Here is a 20,828-nt window from a genome sequence, read left to right as displayed (position 1 = left end):
CTGCAGTTGTCAGTGTCATGTTTCTTGGGCCGGTTCTAAGGCCAGTTATCTGTTCCTGGTCTTGTCCTGTGACCTCAGGCATGTAGCTTTGGCCTTGCCCCAGAGACCTTGGGCAAGTAGACCTTTGCCTTGTCCTTGGCTACAGACAATCTGTCCTTGCACACCAGACTGCTAGTTTGAATAAAGCAGTTTTTCCAGTCAAATGGTATCATTGGGAAATTATTTACGAGAGTAGGGCAAGTTGTATTGACTGAGAGTAAAATGTTTCTTGAAATGAATAGCATTGTACTTTCGAAGCACATAGATCTGAAATAGATGACAATCACAGTAGTTTTAGTCAAGCCTTGATGTCTTCAGTAGAGGAAACATGAATATTGATGACGCTGATGATGTAATAATTGATTGTTTGTGAGATGCCATATTTGATTGTAACTTTTGATGCAAATTTCTGTCATTCCATCTTGCACGTTCACTTGTAATGGTTTGTATTCCATGCAGTATCTGTTATTTTCAAGTTGAATGATTATCTTGTACAAAATATTGGGAGTGTGTGTGATGGGAGAAATTAATGTGGAGAGTCGGGGCAGGGAGATATTGCTTATTGCTGGGGGTTTTAGAGATTATGATTTAAATAATTGTCCAATGAATGGTTTTAGGATCATGTCTCAAACCCACTTTTTTATTGATTATTGAAACCTGTTATGCCTCCTCATACTAGAATTGAAGAGTCTTATGACAAATTTTGGTTATAGGACTTGAAGTGTGTTATGACATTTATTTTAGTCAGACTCAATTGTGGATTACATATAACTGATCTTTCCTTGCGCAACTCATTCCCCATCACTTTTCTTGCTTTCTTATTCAAAGCCAAAAAGGGGTGATTTGCATATTACTGATCTTTTAACATTTTAACAACAATGATAAATTCTTAAATACTTAGATAGTACAATGTACATGTCTAAAGCACCAAATGATTATATATTTACTATTATCATTAAAAAAGACAAATATAAGCCTACGATTTGAGAGGAGTATATGCACATTTGCTATAAGTTTTAATGGGACATGTTCTTTCTTTATTGTTGTCTTACTCTAGTCTGAACAAACGGCTTACAGCAATTTTCCGTATCTATTATTTGTGAATGATTTCCTTCGCTCCATTGTATATATTTTTTATCAGCACACCTTGTAGTAAAATGCTTGCCAATGTTTAAATGCAGCTATGCATTTTTTTGTTTTTACCATTATTATTACAACTTTTTTGCCTGTGAATATCATGCATTTACTATAATTCATAATCAGAATACTTTTCTCATATTGCACTGTGCTGAATTCTTTTTCAAATGTGCTTCCGTAGTCCTTCGTTAGGCGCAATCAATGTGCAGATATTGGAGGTATCATTTTCCTCGTAAATGATCTACTACTTTAAGTTTACTCTATCATCAATATTGAGATGAAGAATACTAATCTGACTTGTAGAAAAGTAATAGTGCAATTGATACTGTAGAAATATATTTAACACTCTTTATATTACCATAGAGGGAAATATATCACAATCATTATGTATACTTCATCATGGTTTACTGTTGTACACTTTTTATATATTACCCATTTAAACCAAGAATACATTATTGATTCGAGGATAAGTGTATTGAAAATGAATCACTTGATAGGGTTTGGTGTAGGTAAAGAGTTGTCACTTTTATAGAAAATATTTTCATGATTTTGTAGGAATTGAGAGAAATATTTCATAATTAAAGTTATATGCACTTGCTGATTTTTATAGCTTATGAATTCACATATTCTTTTCTTCTGTGTTCTGTTTTTGTGTGTATTTTAGCCACCCTTCTACACTAAGCATTTTACACCATTGTCAAATTTAATATGGTGTTGACTCATAAGCTGTTTGTTCAGCACCCATTGGTGTTATCATAACACATTAGGTTTGTCATATTAACACCATTTGATATTGTGTTCAAAGGTGTATTTTTTAACACCTTTAAGTTCTGGTGCTCTCAGAACACTGACTGAAATTGATTTTTTTTTATTAACCATCCATTCAAAGTTCATAGTCCAGGGTTAGTATTTTGAGGCCATTTTTCTTTAATTCTGAGATCACATTTTATCTCTCAGATAAATTATGGAATTTTATCTGTGATAAAGACAGAGCACTGCCTACGTAGACATATCTAACCATGATCTGCTTTCACCCATGTTACTTTGAAAAAAAAGAAGAAAATAATAAACTGTAAAAATAGGGTAGGGGCTTTTCATCTCCGCGTTTTCAATATCAGCATTATTTCTAGGTAAATTTGCTCCAAATTTTGAAATGAAAATGATACAATGATTGACAGTAATAATCGAACATTATTCCAGTAATGGAGTATTTTAAAAGTCTTGTTGACTCATATTGTCTTTGAATGATGCATGATATGATGTGGTTACGATGGAAAAATAAATCTTATCATCTGGACTTTGGAACAGAGAACAGTTTCACGTCCGATCCGGGACGCTTCTTCAGCTCTTAAAATCGACGGTGCCTCGGCGCCAATCTGCAGCGACGATTTCCCACCAACTCATAAGAGCTGAAGAAGCGTCCCGGATCGGACGTGAAACTGTTCTATGTTCCAAAGTAAGTCCAGATGATAAGATATATTTTTCCGTCGTAATTTGACTTTTCCTGGATGAATCAATCCTTACATCAGTTTATTGATATGATGTGATATTGACCTCTAAACAGATAAAAATAAAATGGATGTTAGATTATGGTCCCAGATAATCGCTGACCTTCTCTTTCAAACCAAAGTAATTTCATTTCTAGTCTCTATTTCATTTTTTTTAATGTAGAGAAATGCGTCTTGCAGTTTAGATGTCTATGACACTTATTCTTATGTGGAAATGGTCAATTATATTATCCAACTGTTTCTGTATATGAAATATTACAAGGAAGTTTGTTATATCTTTAAGTTTTAAGTTTGAATTTGTTGTATATGTCTTATTATACTTGCATTATGTTTAATTGATTTCATTAGTTCTGTCTTGGATATATGCTTTCATTTTGTAGGTGCTGATAATAGATAATAGGAATTATCTTTGTATGAGGGGATCATGTTACAATTAAGGACGTTGGATTGTATTCACATTGCACTTTGTATGTAAGTGCAAATAATTATGAAGACAATATTGTATTTCTGCAAAAAATAAATGTGAAACTACATATTGTAAATACTTTGTGTCTGATTGATTGATTGATTGGTTTATTACTTGGTTAATTGTTTGGCTGGTTTGATTGATGGATTAACTGATTGATTTGTTGGGTGGGTGGTTGATTGAGTGTTTGATTTGTTGGTTGATTGATTGGTTGATTTATTGATTGATTAGTGATTGGCTGTTTAGTTATATTTTAGTACTTTGTTGGCAGGTTGTTTGATTGATTGATTACTTGACCGACTGACTGACTGATTGATTGATTGATTGATTGATTGTTTGATCTATTGGTTGATTGATTGGTTGATTATTAATCAGTTGATTGGATTATTGCTTTAGTAATTGGTTGATTGGTTAGTTGATTGATTAATTGTTTCGTTGATTGATTTATTGATTTAATGATTAATTGGTTGATTAGATGATTGCTTTAGTAATTGGTTGGTTAGTTGGTTGTTGATTGATTGATTGATTGGTTGATTTGTTGATTGATTAATTGGTTGATTCGATAATTGTTTTAGTAATTGGTTTATTGGTTAGTTGATTGATTGATTGACTGATTAATTGATTGATTGATTGGTTGGTTGGTTGGTTGGTTGGTTGATTCATTATTGATTTATTTGTTTGTTGATGGATTGATCGATCGATTGAGTAATTAATTGACTTGGTAATTTATTGATTTATTGGTTGGTTGGTTGGTTCATGAACTCTACTTAGAATGGTTGGTTAGTTGGTTCATTTATATTATAAGGTGATGGATTAATAATTGACTAACTAATTGATCAAGAACCGTATGTCAAGCAAGAACAAAATGCCAAGATATCTTATTCATTCCACTTTTCATCATTCATTGTTTCCAATGTGCTAGCTAGTGACTTCTGAAGGTGTTTTTTTTCAAAAAGGGCCTTCATTAGAGGGTGTTCTTAGAAACAAAGATATCATTCGAATGCTGATGAGGTTTACTTTAAAAGCATGATTTATATTTTTTCTCAGATTAGTGTACGAAATATTGATTTTCTCTTCCTTCATTAGCTCGGTTACCAGCGGGTCATGGAAACTACTGCTCCCGAAATGAAAGTTGTACTTTATCATGTTAATCTGATTGCTTTGACTGTTTCTATGCCAGATTTATTGCACATTTCTGGGCTCATTCGCTTCGTTTGCTCACAATTTACTTTCAAAGTGTACAGTTTAAAAAATTCGACCCAGTCGAACGTTTGCTGCATTTGCCGCTAGTTCACACTATTCATATCGCATTTTCTCAAAATCTGCAATTTCAGAAAAAAAAATAAATGCACAAATTGAGAATGAGATTGAAATTGATTTTATTCTATTGTATTGCTAATATATTGCTGTATCATCCAAATTGACTTGTTTTATATCAGAAATTTGCAACAACAACAAATGTTAACTTGTACGATTTACTTCAGCGGTAAGAATTAAAATATACAAGGCAAAACATAGGGTGTGCGGGGTGTATTTATATCAAATTCGTTTAAGGGTTTTCCATTCAATAATAAACTGGTTCCATCAGTGGCATTTGCCCTGACATTTGCTCCAATGAAAAATCTGCACGTTAAGTCAAGCATCAAACTTAACCTCCAAAATTAAATAAACCCCGATCCTTTATCTTAAGACTTCTCTGAGCCAAAAACTCTGTTACAACCTTATGCCCTCTGACTTATTAAGACAGGAGTAAAATGTCACTAACAGGAGCATGTCCCCGATAAACTTAACTGCGCATGTCCTCTTGGTTTTACTATATCACATGTATTAGGAAAACTTGTAGAACAAATTCACAATACTGGACAGAACAGAATACACATAAAAATACGAGAATCATATTATAATCATATTAGGTACAGGTATCTGTATTCGCAACGAAAACACGGATGTAATTTCAACGCGTTCACGATCAGATTTGCATTTACTATTCAAGCATTTAACAGCAAAATATTCTTGAAAAAAAAATATTGCATAAAAATTAGTCATGGTAGTATTGCATATTAACGAAAGTGCATGCTTAGCACATTATTCGAATTGGTATTCCACTACTGGGGCCCTTTGCAGGAGAGTTTCGAATCAAGCACAGGTCCTAAATGCGCGCACTTTATTGCTTGAAATGCAAGTTTCGTTTGATCTAAACATTTTGTGCAACCGGCTCCTGGGTTAAAATGTTTTTGAATCACAGCAAAAAAAAAAAGGATGAATGCGAAGTAACCTGACAAATATACAATATTAACTATACTTTTATAAAAGGCATTATATGATACAATGGGAGAAATCACGATAAGGGCCAACTCTGTTTTGGACGCTTTGAATCAGAATACAATACTTGGATTTGTATTTTTTTCTTATTCTTGCCAAATTTTTTTGTTTTTAATTTTAAAAATGAAAGCATGTTCTCCAACAACAATCATCTTCCAAAATGTTCTCCAACAACAATGAACTTCCATATCATTCATTATAACAGAAGGCCAACTTATTGAAAAAAAAATTTCAACATCGTTCCGGTACCAATTTCAAAAGCTGTTGTTACAGAAGTAACCATTTTCATACGATTTTTTTTAGCGAGTTTACATGAAAAAGAAAACAAAGACTCGTTTTTGCAGATTATTTTCAAATTATTAATTATTCAAGAATTAATAATTGTTAATTATGTTTTATATTGATTATTTTCATGGTTACACATTTATAGTATCTTCACACATTTCATGTAATTTGAACATGCTCCAATTTGACCTGATTTTCCACAAAATTCAGAACAATAAACAAAATCATAAGCAATTTTTATCAACAGTCTGTGGTTTAACTGATTAAAAAGTTTGATATACATAATCTGTGGTCTTTGTGTGGTATGATATGGAAAAAGTTGTGGTTATGTGGTTTTGCTGTGATCCAGCCGTCCTTTCTGTGAAGGAATGACATTGGGGAATGGTGGTAGATCATTGCATCATGTACTGGTTGTGGTCGAGTAGTAATTTTTTTTATGTGTTTTATTGAATCAATAATTTTTGCTAAAATACAGTAGCCAATAGTATCCAAGTGAACACTTTTTGAATAGTTAAACCAACATTCTAATATCCACTCCCGCCCTTACCTCGATTTCTCTCTTACTATTTTTTAATCTCCCTTCGAAACAATCTGGGAACATTCTTTGTAGACTGTCTGCCTCTGTGCCACCAGGCTACTTCTGTGGTGGCGGGGGATTACCGGGCGCAACCTGGGTGTATGCAGGCGGAGCTGCAGCACCCGAATCGGCAACCGTTGGTGGGTACGCTTGGTAGGCCACGGTATTCGGTGGGTATGCCGCGGTTGGTCCGGCTGCCGGTGGGTACGTTACGGTTGTTGCCGGGTACGCCATTGGCGGTGGGTACATCGAGCCAGCCTGGGCCGGGTACGTTTGCACGGGAGCCGTTTCGGTTGAAGTCACCGCGGCCGACGCGTTGCGTTTTGACCGCGGCTTCGAGCACACTTTACCGATTATAACCGCGAAGAGCACGAAGACGAATAGGGAACCTAGAACAATGAGGCTGATGGCCCACCACGACAAGGCTGTGTTTGCTATTATTGAAAAATGCAAATGAATTAAAAACGATAAATGGATAACAGAGCCTAATTTTACATATTCATGGCCAGTGATTAAAATAAATGACTGGGTTGGTTAATGGAGGCATTAGCTTTATTGCAAATTCATTTTCCTTATCAAAAAATAGTTCTTAGTCATTTTATATTATTTTTAAATGACTTAAGGGGAGCAGGGGGAAATAAAATTTATACATCATACATTGGTTGCGACATCCTGACGCAGTTTGCCATCTTCCCATGTGAAACCTACTTATATTTATATAATATATCCATTTATACTTATTAATGTAGTTATTTCTTTATTTTGTATTCATTGTATTTATTCATTCATTCATTTATTCTTTTATTTATTCATTCATACTTATTTATTTATTTATTTTGTTTGGGAGGTATGTATGGGGGTGGGGGACTGGGGGTTGATATACGTACAGTTGTCGAAGGCACAGTTGATTCCAACGTCCTCAGTATGTACACAGTCGGTCGTATCCCAATCCAAATTGTAGCACTGGAGGAGTCTGTCCTCGTACCCATAACACATCACATTGTCAAGGTGAATAGGACCGGTACCAGGACCGTACATACTGTCGGGAAATATCAATAATTTCGCTTACTCAGTTAGTTCATTACTCAATTATTCATTAGCGATTGGGGCGCCGTGGCAGGCTGCCGAATTGCAGATCCCTTTACATAATAAAATATCCTTTTAAAAAAATCCACCAATGCATCAATAAAATAGATGTTCGTATAATATTATTTCTGATCACCATTATCACGGTATATCGTAGTCATAATGAAGACGCAGATTAATAGCCATCACGTCCATCACCATCATGATAAATGAATATAATTCAAATGCATTTGGCCGAATTCAACAAAACAACATTTGAACGACCTCTTGGCAACATCAAATGCAAAACTACTGAGATAGAGATTGAGAGAGGGAGGGAGGGGGGGATAGAGATAAAACGTATTATTAGAAGCTAGTTCCTCCTCAATCAAAATGACGCAAGTTTTGAATGAAAAAAAATATATATTTTCGGTCTCACAAAAGTGAGCAAATATAAAATACAACTGTTCTAAATAGCGCCTTGAGCGCTCTACAGAGTGGATTTGGCGCGACATAAGTCTAATTATTATATTATTATCCTTGAGGCTCTTTCCCTGCTACGCATCAGAGTCGAAAAGGGGCCCCGTATCAAACACGAGTGTCTTCCACGTCGTTGGTGATTTAGGGAGTTTTTTGCTCAGCGAAGTATTGAAGATTAACAAACAAAGAAAATACCCCCCCCCCAAAAAAAAAAAAAAGACGTCTCAGTCGAAAATTGGTGAAACATAAAAGCAGTTTCGTCCCCTATTCTGGATCAACGACGTCATTGTAATTTTTCGTCAGTTCTGAAATCTAAAAATTAAACTAATGAAGACGAAACTGCTGATGCGGCTCAATTTTCGACACAGGCCTCTCAGCTTTTCTTTGTCATGTGACAGGCATTTATTAACTCTGTTCTTGAATCTTTCGTACATAGCTGAGCGAAAAACTCCATATTCATCACCGTTCGGTGGTAATCGTTAGAGGGTATGTAGTCATTTCGTTCGTCACGCCATTGGGGGGTATAGCTGGTAATTTGGTTAGGCATATTTCGCCTTTTAGGGGCGCAAAACACTGCAATATCTCGTATAACACTGCAGGATAGCCCTACAATCTAAATAAATATATTCGGCAAAGGAAATCACCTTGTTTTTGAGTATGAAACACCGTAGTAGCCGAGTTGACGACACGCGACACGGGCTTCGTCGTAGGCCCAGTAATCGTTGCAGATCGTCCCCCATACTCCGTTATGATAAATCTCAACACGACCTTCGTCCAGATCCTCACCGTCAACGAGACGGAGATCCCCTTCGCTCGCTGTGGTCAATGTGATTAAAAAAAAAACACGGATAAATCAAAGCTTCGATTATAATTTGTATTATTATTTTTGTTGGGGGCAGATATAAAAAGCATACATTAATGGCGCAGACCAAGAAGGAATGTCAATAGGCCGACATTCTAGCCCATCCTTAATTCAAAAGTATTTCTAAAAATCGATTTTTTTTTCCTCCTCCTAATCCTTCTTATTTCTTTATTTCTTTCTTTCATTCTTTCATTCTTTCTTTCTTCCTTTTCTTCTTGTTCTTCTTCTTATCCTTCTTCTTTCTTTCTCTTCTTCTTTTTATTATTACTATCATCATCATTATCATTTTCTTTCTTCTTCGTCGTCGTCGTCGACGTCTTCTCTTAGCTCCTTTTGGGGATGGAAGCAGAGGGGACAATAATACCCAGTTTTAGTATTCATATTCTGATTTTTTCTCAGTTGGAAGACCTACCTGTGGTATATCTGCATACGATCCCCACATCCTCGTTGTGACCGCAGTTCTCGACGCCCCAACCGCGGCTACTGCAGTACCTCAGTTCGCCCTCGTTTCCAGTACAGTCAACGTTATCAAGCCAAATCTCCACGCTGGACGACGCCGCACCGTAATACGCCCTTTCCTTGACCGCCTGAGCGCTGATGTAGCCGAGTTGCCGGCAAGCGACGTCGGCGTCGGCGAGGTCGAAGTAGTCGTCGCATATCGTCCCCCACTCGTAGTTGTGATAAATCTCAAGACGACCTTCGAGCGCAGAGGAGCCACCTACCAGTCTGAGGGCGCCTTCTGATTGTGCTTCTGTAACAGATTATACATGTTAAAGGAGGTGGTGAATGAAGATTTCTAAAAAATAACCTGGAACCTCAAACCAAAAGGTCTGAGACCGGTAGTGGATGGGATGGTTTATAATGGGAACGAATGAGAGAGTGGATAGGGAAACGGGGGGAGACGGGGCATGGAGATGAAAAGCCGCACTGCTTTATGCTTCGAAAGTCGCTCTAAATAATTTGTTGACTTTCTTTCAAATTTATCCAACTTTATTTTTCCCAAAGACTTAACCTAGACGTAAACTAGACGTAAAATGTTTCCTAGGTAATTGGTTATATACCAGCTTGGCATTTACCAGCAAGATGCTGTCCTGCCGAGTTCCTACGGAAGTTACCATAAACAGAAACAGAAACAGAAAGTCATAGACCAGTAAATTATCATTTAATTCTTCTAAAAACACTGATTGCCGAGCAAGGCTACTCCTTCAAGAATGATCCCCGGCATTTCCGGATCATTGATATGTTGAGGGCTATATGATTGGATAAAGATGAATTACTGATAATTATTAGGATAGTTATTTATTGAAAGAGTAAAGACCAAGTCTTTCCCCAAAACGAGTTGATTTGAATGAAAAGAGGAGGAAATTCCAACTTAAAATAATATTGATAATTTCATCGAGATCTTGTGTAAAATATGGCATTTATTGCATTTCAAACTTTCCCTTATATCTAAAAAAATAAAACAGTAAACATGTATATACTCAACCTGAGCTGTGTGTAAATGAAAGATTGATGATACAAGCCACTAACTATATATATTCTATAATGTGACATTAGGAATAATTGAATTACATGTATTATATAACTTTGATGATAAAGAATCACTCCACTAATTCAAAATGAATTATGATAAACATAGGCCCATCTGCTCAAATAAGTGACAGTAATCATCTTTACGTAAATATATCGTCTGAAATCAAATCGTAGTTCATGGAGGTGCCGTGGCCGAGTGGTCTAAGGCGCCTGGCTATACATGGAAAGTCCGGAGTTCGATCCCCGGCCGCTGCACCTGTGCCCGTGAGCAAGGCATTTAATCTACAATGCTCTTTTATCCTGCTTTCAAATAAATGGAAATGCTATATGCATTATTAATAACTAGGTGTGCACTTGTTTTAAAAAAATATATACTTTTATTCAAAAGTAATGATGACCATTTACATGATCGATTTACCAACCATATTAAAATTTACTTACACACCATAAAGTAAGAAGAAATCTTTCTAAATTCCCGATAGCATTGCATTTACATGTATACGCCAGTTTCGTTGACTAGAGAGATCTTCATACAGGGAAGTATTCTCATTTGAACCAAGATTTGTGGTTGTCTGGTGATAACATTATCTTTTTTATTAAATCAACTCGATGAAAAAAAAATATTTCAGTTAATGATTTGTAAAGTGCAATTGACATGCATTGCAAGGTGTTTGCTTTGAAATGACGTCATCTATCGCAAGAAAAATAAAAAAGTTCCCCAGTCAATTTATCGATAAAGCAGTGAATAATTCTATACGATGATAATTTAGGTTATATTTACACGTTTAATGACGATTCATTAGTGTGTAATATGAATATGTAAAGAATAATAAACGATATAATAAAGCAACAAAAGCGGCAGAAGCAGCAATATAGCATCAGTAAAATGGATGATGGTTGTAGTGGTTATGGTACATGGTGACGATGATGGTAACATTTTGGTAATATAATTATAATAGTGGTGTTGATGGTATCGCGTTGATGGTGCACGTTGGCAGTGAAGGTAAATAGGCCGAGTGCTTGTGATTAATCAATTCAGTGGTGGGAAATGGTGGTATTTGTAATGACACTATAATAGTGATGATGGTTGAGTCACTTCTCTGGACAGGAAAATGGCAACCTTTATTTTAAAAAAGGGGGAAAGGGGCATCTGGATCCACACCTATCCATTAGGAGCCGGAAGCATTGCAGCAAGCGAATTTTTCTGAATATTTGTTTCATAAACAAACGCTAGCTCACCAGAACCGCACACGAGACCGACATCGCCCCAATGGGTGCAATCGTGCACCCCCCATCCACGAGACTGGCAATCTATCAGGGTAGACTCCAGACCGGTGCAGTCTACATCATCCAGAAAGATTCCTTGAGCATCGCGACCTGGTCCGAAACGTCTGGTAGCTTCCAGAGGAATCCTACCAAGCTGTTGACACGCTACTGTTACCTCTGACATCGTCCATGGCTCCTGAGCGCACACCGTGCCCCATTGGAAGTTATGGAAGATCTCGAGTCGTCCTTCGTAGAGATTGATGTCGTCGGAACCGTCAACGAGACGGATGTCGCCATCCATCCAAATATAATCTGTGATATCAGCAAGAAACTTACCCGCATTCTACTGCAGTGGCGTACCGTGGGTCACGGCATTCGGGGGCACCAACAATTTTTTTTAGTCACTTAGTGACCCCAAATAGGAACATTTTAAGACATTTTTTTTTTAAATTCATGAAGAGCAAACATATCTCACCGTATAGTCATCTAATGTGAGCACCAAGCGCCCGCTGATTTTTTTAGAATTACAATTAAACACATGATTACACTTTCTGTAGTCATTGTTATCAAGAACATGGTACGTATCTCACTAATAAAATATTAAAGAGGGGCAATCTAAGGCTTGTTTGTATGAATTAATTGAAGACCATACGTATTTCACTAACCTAATAATGCGAGCGCGAAGCGCGAGCTGAAACTTTTTGATATTCAGACCAGAAAAGGGACATTTTAAGGATTGTTTTTAGGGATTCATGAAGACATTATCTCACAAACCCACTTATGCGAACGTAAGCACGGACTGAAAATGTTTTACATTCAGACCTAATAAAAGGGGGCTAACCACTAGAAGTAGTCATGGAAATAAGCATATGGCACTACATAATAAAAGCTCGAAGTGCCAGGAAATACAAATTTATTTTGGGATGTGTTAGTACCATTTGATCTCCTTGAACAGGGTTATTGTTCTCATTAAACAGAAAATGTGAGCACCAGACGTGATGAACACAGGCTCTAAATAAATCATATATAATATAATATAACATAATATAACATAAATAATATAATATACCATAATTTCTTCTTTTCCCCCATTACGTTTCTTCTTCTTTCTTCCTCGTTTTATCCCTTTCCCCTGTTCATTTTTTTGCCAGCCGATGGAGGGGGGGGGGCACGTGCCCACCCCGTAGCTACGCCACTGTTGTGCTGCACTTAAACCCAGGAGAGGTGAATAATTACCCGTTAGGAAAACACTTCTCGAATGCCTAGCTAGGCAGCCCAGCTAAAGCCGGGATAATAATGATAGATATTATAATCATTATCATTATTTTCATTATCATTATACCGAAATATTCAAATTGTATTTCTTATCTAACTCTTTCGCAGAAGTCATTTGTTGGCTCGATTTTTTTATTTCGTGAAAGCGACACCCATTTACTGGTGTTTACTCTGTAATAATCCTTTTTCATTTGCAAATAAGAAAAAAATAAAACAAACTGACAGTAATTCAGAATTCTGACTTATAGTGCTTTTTTTTGGGGGGGGGGGGGCTGGTTTGTTTATTTCAGAAAGTGGTGAAAACATCGACACAATAAAACATTAAAGACTTATCCATATTCCAAAATGATAACATATTGCTGGAGATCAATAGAAAACAATTTGTCTGTGTCGAAAACTTTAACTCCGAAACAAAACTTGTTACTTGTGGGGTTCCGCAAGGCTCTATTTTGGGTCCCCTACTTTTTCTTATATACATAAATGATTTTTGTAAGTCCTCCAATAATTTATCCTTTATTCTGTTTGCTGACGATTCTAATATTTTTTTCTCCCATCAGGATCCACGCCATTTGCTTGCCACCATTAATCACGAATTAGTACATGTCTCTGAATGGATCAAAGCTAATAAATTATCCCTTAATCTCCAAAAAACAAATTATATGCTCTTTAGTAATATCATAGATGAACTTCCAGGTAATATAATTTTCGAAAATACTAATTTACAAAGAGTTGGCAGTACTAAATTTCTTGGGGTAACTATTGATGATAATCTTTCCTGGAAAGAACACGTAGATCACACTTGTAAAATTATTTCGAGAAATATTGGTATCATAAACAAAGTAAAATTTCTCTTTCCCACTCATATACTATTTAATTTGTATTCAACTTTGATCCTGCCTCATTTAAACTATGGTATAACAGCATGGGGGAATTGTGCTGACTGCCTCCTGAACAGAATTTTACTTTTGCAGAAAAAGGCTATTCGTATTATTTGTCATGCTGATTTTCGTTCACACACTGACGAACTTTTCTATAAATATAATATTTTAAAGATTGGTGACTTGTATCGATACAATCTCGGAAAACTCATGTATAGTTTAGATAAAAATGAACTTCCAAATATTTTTTATTCCATGTTTACTAAAAATGTCGATATTCATCATTATCCTACTAGGTCTGCCGGGCTCTTTCATCCACCAAGAGCTAGAACAATCCTCTTGAATAAAACATTTATTTTTACAGGTATCAAACTATGGAACTCCCTTATAGAATCATTACGTAACAAACCAACACATTTAAGTTTCAGTCGAGGGTTGAAGAAAATTTTTATCCTTCAGTATAAACCCCAGAACTCAAACATTTCTGTGTAAGCAGCTACCACCTCTTTTGTTCTTCTTCCCTTCTTATTTTCTTCCTTCTTCTCTTTCTCCCTCTCCTCTCACATTTCTTTTTTCTCTCTCTCTTCCTGTCATCTTTATGTCTAGTTCTATTGCTTTTATAATCTTTCTGTCCGTCTATGTTTTGTAGTGTGTTTTGTTATGTTTCTTTTCCTTTTTTTTTGCTGTCTTGTCCTGTTCTGTTTTGTTTGCGTGTGTGTGTGCCATTTTGTTTCTTTTCCTTTTTTTTGCTGTCTTGTCCTGTTCTGTTTTGTTTTTGTGTGTGCCGTTTTTGTTTTTGTCTTTGTTTTGTTCTTAGTATTCGTCCTCTCTTGTCCAAGTGATTGTCTGTTCAAACACTCCTGAACTTAGGTTTTTTTTTATTTATACAGCAGGGGCACGATATAACATTTTTTCTGTTAATTGTAACTTAGTTAGTAAACATAAAAAGCTTGACCCCACTGGTATTCTTTTTCATTGTACAAACCTTCTTAATTTACGAATTGAATTTCATTGATCAAAGATATACTTTAACTATTTATTGCAGGGAACCCATACTAACAAGCTTTGCTTTCCAGTGGGTTCCCTTTTTTCATATCTGTATATGATATTTTTGTGTTATGCTTTGCATTGTAACTTTTGTTAAATTTGGAATGAAAATGAATAAATGCAATCAATCAAATTTTCTTCATAATAAAGGGGGAAAACGAATTGGAGAAATAAGAGAAGATTTTTTTAATGGCAACTGGAATTTCCTCATCCTTCTAGTTCCGGGAATTGTTTCAGGCCTTTAATTATACACATCTAGTTATGTTAAGAGAAGTGAAAAAAAAAGAATGGAATGATGCGGGGAATGAACGGGGAAAGGGTCAACTAAAATATATGGTGCCTGGTAAAAATGGCAGAGGTAATAATTGGGGAGATAAATATGGCAGAGGTAAAAATTTGTTTTTTTTTCAATTGACATAGGTCATATACTTAAATCTTTGATGGATTCCCTAAAACCCCCACCAATATTATTTTAATTATTTGCAACTATTTTTACAATAAACTTTATGTCAGTTTGAATTTCCCCTGTAATGAATTAAGCATAATACTTGGGATCCAAAGAGTGCTTCAATTTTGAATATTAGAAAAGCAATTTAACACGAGAAGGCCGTGCATGTAAGTCCAGGAAAAAATAAGAAATACCAATTCAAGTGTTATCAATTTGGTGCAGAAGATCTATAGTGTCATTTAAAAATGTCACTCTTTCCATTAGTCATACCTTGTAATTCCAATTTTCTTCTCAGAACCTTTCTTATGTAATCTACTGTATGCATGGAGGGGATTTTTTGGCATGAGGGTTTTAGACTGACCATTTATACCTCTACAATTTTTACTTTTGCCATTTGCACCTCTGCCATTTTTAACCTTTACCATTTTTACCTCTGCCATTTTTACCTCTGCCAATTTTACCTTTGCCATTTTTACACCGAGCAGAAATATATATACATGGAATATCGGTTCAAAATCAAGAGTTTCCATGGCAAAATGTGACGATACTGAATCACCTTCAAGTGTTTGCATTCTGGCATTCTTGGGAATTGGCAACAGGGCCCAAATAACAAAAAGTTGTGTTTTTGTTTTGCCAAGGATTGTTTACATTAAAGCTCAATTTCGATTGGTTTATTATCATGACGTTTTTTGGAAAAAAATATGCACATGCAACGGCGATCTTGATTGGAAATGTCCATTTAGTAATTGATCGTAAAGTTTTGTGTGACAGAATCCTGCTTTGAGTTGGACTAAAATTGCTATTTAAAAGGGTAATACGACGATGAGTCTAATGATTCATAGGCATATCCACAAACATTATTTTGAAAATGTACTAATATAAATTTAAATATCCACTGAGGACTACATCTTCTCTTTACTTGCATTTCCTCTTTAATTTCATATTCACCACTCATGAGGTTATTTATTAATAAGTCGCATCCATCTCCTCTAAAGGCAGCGTGAATTGGAAGAAAAAAATGATGACGTCAGCACAGATCATTATTATTGTGGTATTTTGTCATTATGATGCGACTTTTTTTATTGGCTTATCATTGGATGGTTTTCAGTATGTTTCCTTGGTGTGTGACTGGAGCATTTTAAGCTGCTGTGGTTGTTTTTATTTTCGAAAGATTAAGAGAGAATCATATAATATTACAAATAGAATGTACAGTATATATACACAAGATATAATTACGAGTGGTAGCCTATATTAAGATTGTGTAAAGGTCATGAAGGTGATTTCTAAAGTTAGTAGAGTGGGTAGTTGACGCAGATAATTGGTAATTGATTACATTTCAGATTTAGATTTTGTTTCTAACAGAGGAATATTCCGAGGAAGCCTTTTACACGAATGTTCTTTTACGATAATTTGAATTTGGTTTGGGTAAAAAAACATGTTAAAATTTCGGAGCGAATATGGAAGAGATCTGAAATGGAATCTGTCTTTTAACTATTCTAGGGTCATGTTATTCAATACCTTGTAAGTGAAGAAAAGGAGATGTATGATATAAATCTCAGGGAACGTCGTGCTATTTTTGTAACAACATTGCCTACTATACTTACCAACTTGGGCGATAACAGGTGCAAAAATCACCAAGAAACTCCATAACATGCTAATCCTCGCCATGGTGTTTCGACCGTTGTATCAGTGGTGTCTGAATATTTCTTAAGGATATTCCTCTTTGCGTCTTTCTTTGATCAGTACCAGTTTAAACGAGTAACAAGTCACGCAGTGTCAGAATATGTCAATATGGGCTGTATCCACAAACAAAGACTCGTTTCCTCAATAATTGTATTTTCTCCTGATGGTACTGATGTCTTGAATCCTAATAAAACGAATCAGTTAGAAGGGCATCTTTCTATAGCTTATCAGAAGCGACTCTTGGTTTTCATGAAAACAAGTTACAAAAATCGTAGTTTTCACCAACTATACACTAAATCCTAGTTAGGTCTCGGTGAGATGATTTCTTAATTAATAAAAATGCATACAAACCGTAAGTAGGGTAGACTCTATCTTAATCATTAATAAGTTAGATAATCGAGGGATGACGTTATGTATTTTGTTTGAACTAGCGGACCTTTGGACTGGGTTGGTTGGATTAATCATTGAAATACATTGGACTGTCTTCCACCACTGAACCGTTTACAGGCTGGCATTAACTCGTTCCCATGCACTGTCGCTATTTGCATCACGATTGAAACGGTGATCTTAAGGCGACCGCACACCTTACGATTGGTCTGCGACCCCATTCCAGAATAAAATGTAATATGATTTGATGCTTAATATTGAGACTTGGAATATCTTATTGTATAATGTTCCAAATCATTGTACGAATACCTATATTCAAATCTGTGACTATGCTATCATCTTTCTTAGAATAAAAGCGAATTTAATATCTAGTCGTAATGACGTCATAGCAGACGTACGATTGGCTACGACTTGAAACTAATATGGCCTTTACTACAAAATAAAGCCTTGCACTCTTTCAACATGGTTATATTAGTATTCTTTCAATTCATTTTAACTTCAAATAAAATGATATGTTCTATTCACATTTTTCAGAAATGAGCAAATGCGATTTGTTCCAAAATCGGATTTTGATTTGATTTGATTTCTTTTTTCTTCTGCAGTCATAACAATGATATACAATACAATTTTCATTACGTAACATACATAATATATCAGTAATTGATTTGGTATTAATCATAAAGAAAAAAATACCAAAATAAAGAAAGTCATTCTAAACAAATATGATCTACTACCAACATTTTTTTTTTACATTTACAGTTTGCAGAAGGATTGTCATTATAAGCAGATTGCTTTTAAAAAATGACAACCCACTTGTCATAGATCGCGAGCAGTCGTAAGGTGTGCGGTGGTCTTTAATCATAAAGCAATCGAAACGATCGTAACAAATCCTATCATATCAGATCAGTCGTGACAATCTATTGATCGGATGATTTGGGGGGAACAGTTCAAAGTTATCGCGATCATTTACGAAAGCCCCCAAAGGGATCGCACAATCAGTGGGAACGGTAAGAGGGGAGGGAGGCGAGGTGAACACGGATATACGTTTTTTTTTGTAAGAAAGACAAAATATTCATTACATAGGGCCAGAATTAATGTCTGTTTATCCAGGGAATTGTTAGCGACATTTTTAAATTTGCTTGTATCTATGGGGGTGTGGTTTCGAGGACAAGTTTGGAAAGTCATGGTAATAACGATGAAGCGTTCAGAAAGATAAAAGTAAAATCGCAGATCAAAGAAATAATATTCTTTTCTAACTTTCCCTTTCCCTCTTCTTTCCCCCTTTTAAAGACGGGGCTACTAGTGGACAGGGTCGTCGCCAGGGTATTTTGATAATTATTTGGGTAACACAACAGAAATGTGACGTCATTATTCCCCTTATTTGTTTAAATATAAGGGGTAGGTATAGACCAACACAAGACCTATCTTTTGTATACCTCTCTTTCTTCCTATTTCTATCATTTTCCCTCTCTCTCCCTTCCTTTTTCTTAAATTTACAAGACGACGGTCAACCCCTTGCACTCCTCCCACCCCTCTTGCGCTGCCTTGTAGGTGTCGTGACGAGTTTGTATTGTGTCTCTGAAATACGCCCGATCCGCGACACGACTTTGCTCCTGCAACATTTACTCCGGTCTTAATATCTCAGAGGGCGTAGGGTTAGAGTTGATATTGTAACAGAGTTTTAGCTCAGAATAATGTAAAGATAAGAATTTGGGTTTTTGTAGTTGTTTTTATGTTAAGTGTTATGTTTGGCTTAACGTGCAGATCGAACCTTTTTTTTCATAATCATGTTAACCAACCTAATATCTTAAGGTATCTCTATATTCTATTTTCGGCGGCCATTGATCGCCAATCGGACAAATACTAGTCATGTAATAATGATACACAGTTATTCTACAGCACGTACCACATCATTAAAAGTCTGCATGCCCTTCCAAAGGACTTGGATATTATCATTATCACTAGCCTTGGGTGAGCATTTACAGCGCACTAACATCCCAAGAAGTCAGTTCCTACCTTCCCTGTGTTTAGTGCAGCACAATGTGGTTTATAATACATAATTATATACCAAAAAGCTTTCGAGACGATTCGGAGTCCTTTCCGAGGGACCCGGTAACTGTAATCAATGCCTAAGGCTTATAAAAGAATACGAGCCCTTCGAATCGGTTTTTACCCCGAATATCCGGGTAAGACAATCGGTATGTTTTCCGTCGAAAATATCAAAACTCGTCGTCCGAATAGTTTCTTTTTCTCACCCGATAGTCATTATATATCAAAAATTTTCAAGCTCGCAGCCGAACCTGTCATCAGATTGTGGAAAGGAAAAGGCGGGAGAAAACAGTACAAGTAACTGTTAAAATAAAAAATGCGGTTCCAGCGGAGAACATCAGCGGCATAGTAGTGAGATACATATTCGTAAATTCCAGTAAAGAGTCCTTTAAAAGCCCACTTTTTAAGTCAATATGTCAAATAATTTTAGCTTTTGTTGGGCATTTGCGTTAATTGCTTAACTAGATGCGCAACCTGCCATAATTACAAAAAGCGGTAGGACGTCCCGTCCTTATTTCTAAGTCGCAAAAATTAAGGCAGCTCGTGCTTCGCGTTCTTATCAAGGTTATACAGCTTAATGATTTCTGTTTAAAAGCGTGTTTGCATGTAAAACTTTCAGGTCGGAAAGTCATAAATTTTTAGCTTGGGCTTCGTGCTCGCATTATTTCGTTTGTGAGATAATAATCCTCTTCATGACTCCCTGAAAGCAATCCTTAACAAGTCCCTTTCAGGTCAATATATTGCGCTTGGCACTTGCATTAATCGTTTAGATAATATATTTACGCATATTGTTTATGATTTAAAAAAGTTCAGAATGTGCGATATCCAGGTCTGAATAAATGAAATATATAAAATCATAAGCTTGCGCTTCGCGCTCGGATTATTTATTTAGGCCTTATGAGATATCATATCTTCTGTATGAAGCGAAGGTGTTACTAATATGCTTTACCCCTATAAAAAAAGAAAATCAGTGTTTTTTTACCAATCAGGAAAAATGTGGATGCAAAAAACACTTTTTCCCCTCCCCTATTTGGCGAAAGCTGGAACCGCCCAAGGAAATGGGTCCTCGACACGAAATCTATCACCCATCCTGACACACTCAGCTTTATGTGCTGAACAACTAAATCGCTAAATTCGTCCACTGCCAACTCGTCCACTCACCACATGCTCTACCTTCATTTAGTCTAATGCACCATTCCGTCCATCAACATTTCTTCTAGCATCCGTTCGGTCCAATAACCATTTGGTCCAATCATGACTTCGTCTAATCACCAGTTCGTCTATTACCATTACGTCTAATAACCAGTTGGTGTCTAATACCCATTTTCTTTTCATTCATTTTGCACAGTTAACACTTTAGTTTAATTAGACCAACTGGTATATGGACTAAATGGCTATTGGGCTATTGGACCAATTGGTTATTAGACGGAATGGCATTGGACTAAATAAAAGTAGACCATGTGGTGAGTCGATCGACGAACGGGTGGTAGACCGAATGATAGTAGGCGAGTTGGCGATTGG

General features: G+C 36.0%; 1 protein-coding gene across 2 annotated transcripts; it reads right to left on the bottom strand.

The window, feature by feature from the left end:
- Nucleotides 1–4,512: 4,512 nt before the first annotated feature.
- On the bottom strand, nt 4,513–17,214 carry LOC121407934 (soluble scavenger receptor cysteine-rich domain-containing protein SSC5D-like). Of its 2 annotated transcripts, none has more exons than XM_041599191.1 (5): nt 16,793–17,214; nt 9,154–9,492; nt 8,524–8,695; nt 7,222–7,373; nt 4,513–6,768 (listed from the first exon to the last, which is right to left on the bottom strand). In XM_041599191.1, the coding sequence occupies exons 1-5, from the start codon at nt 16,854–16,856 to the stop codon at nt 6,392–6,394; spliced, it is 1,104 nt and encodes a 367-aa protein (XP_041455125.1). In that variant the 5' UTR covers nt 16,857–17,214; the 3' UTR covers nt 4,513–6,391. The 2 variants fall into 2 exon arrangements, with proteins under 2 accessions (XP_041455125.1, XP_041455124.1); XM_041599190.1 differs by lacking the exon at nt 16,793–17,214 and adding an exon at nt 11,514–11,883.
- Between the last annotated feature and the right edge of the window lie 3,614 nt (nt 17,215–20,828).

This window comes from Lytechinus variegatus, chromosome 2 (assembly GCF_018143015.1).
Source record: "Lytechinus variegatus isolate NC3 chromosome 2, Lvar_3.0, whole genome shotgun sequence".
Classification (NCBI taxonomy): Eukaryota; Metazoa; Echinodermata; class Echinoidea; order Temnopleuroida; family Toxopneustidae; genus Lytechinus; species Lytechinus variegatus.
The sequence above is the reverse complement of the archived record's forward strand: the minus strand, read 5'-3'. Positions and strand labels throughout refer to the sequence as shown.

Bases quoted from the DNA above. Each gene is read 5' to 3' on its own strand.
- LOC121407934 (XM_041599190.1), bottom strand. From the start codon at position 11,841: ATGGATGGCGACATCCGTCTCGTTGACGGTTCCGACGACATCAATCTC. The intron at 7,374-8,523 runs GTGATTTCCTTT...ATTTCCCGACAG, and splicing joins GTTTCATACTCAAAAACAAG to TATGTACGGTCCTGGTACCG. The intron at 6,769-7,221 runs GTACGTATATCA...TTTCAATAATAG, and splicing joins CAACTGTGCCTTCGACAACT to CAAACACAGCCTTGTCGTGG.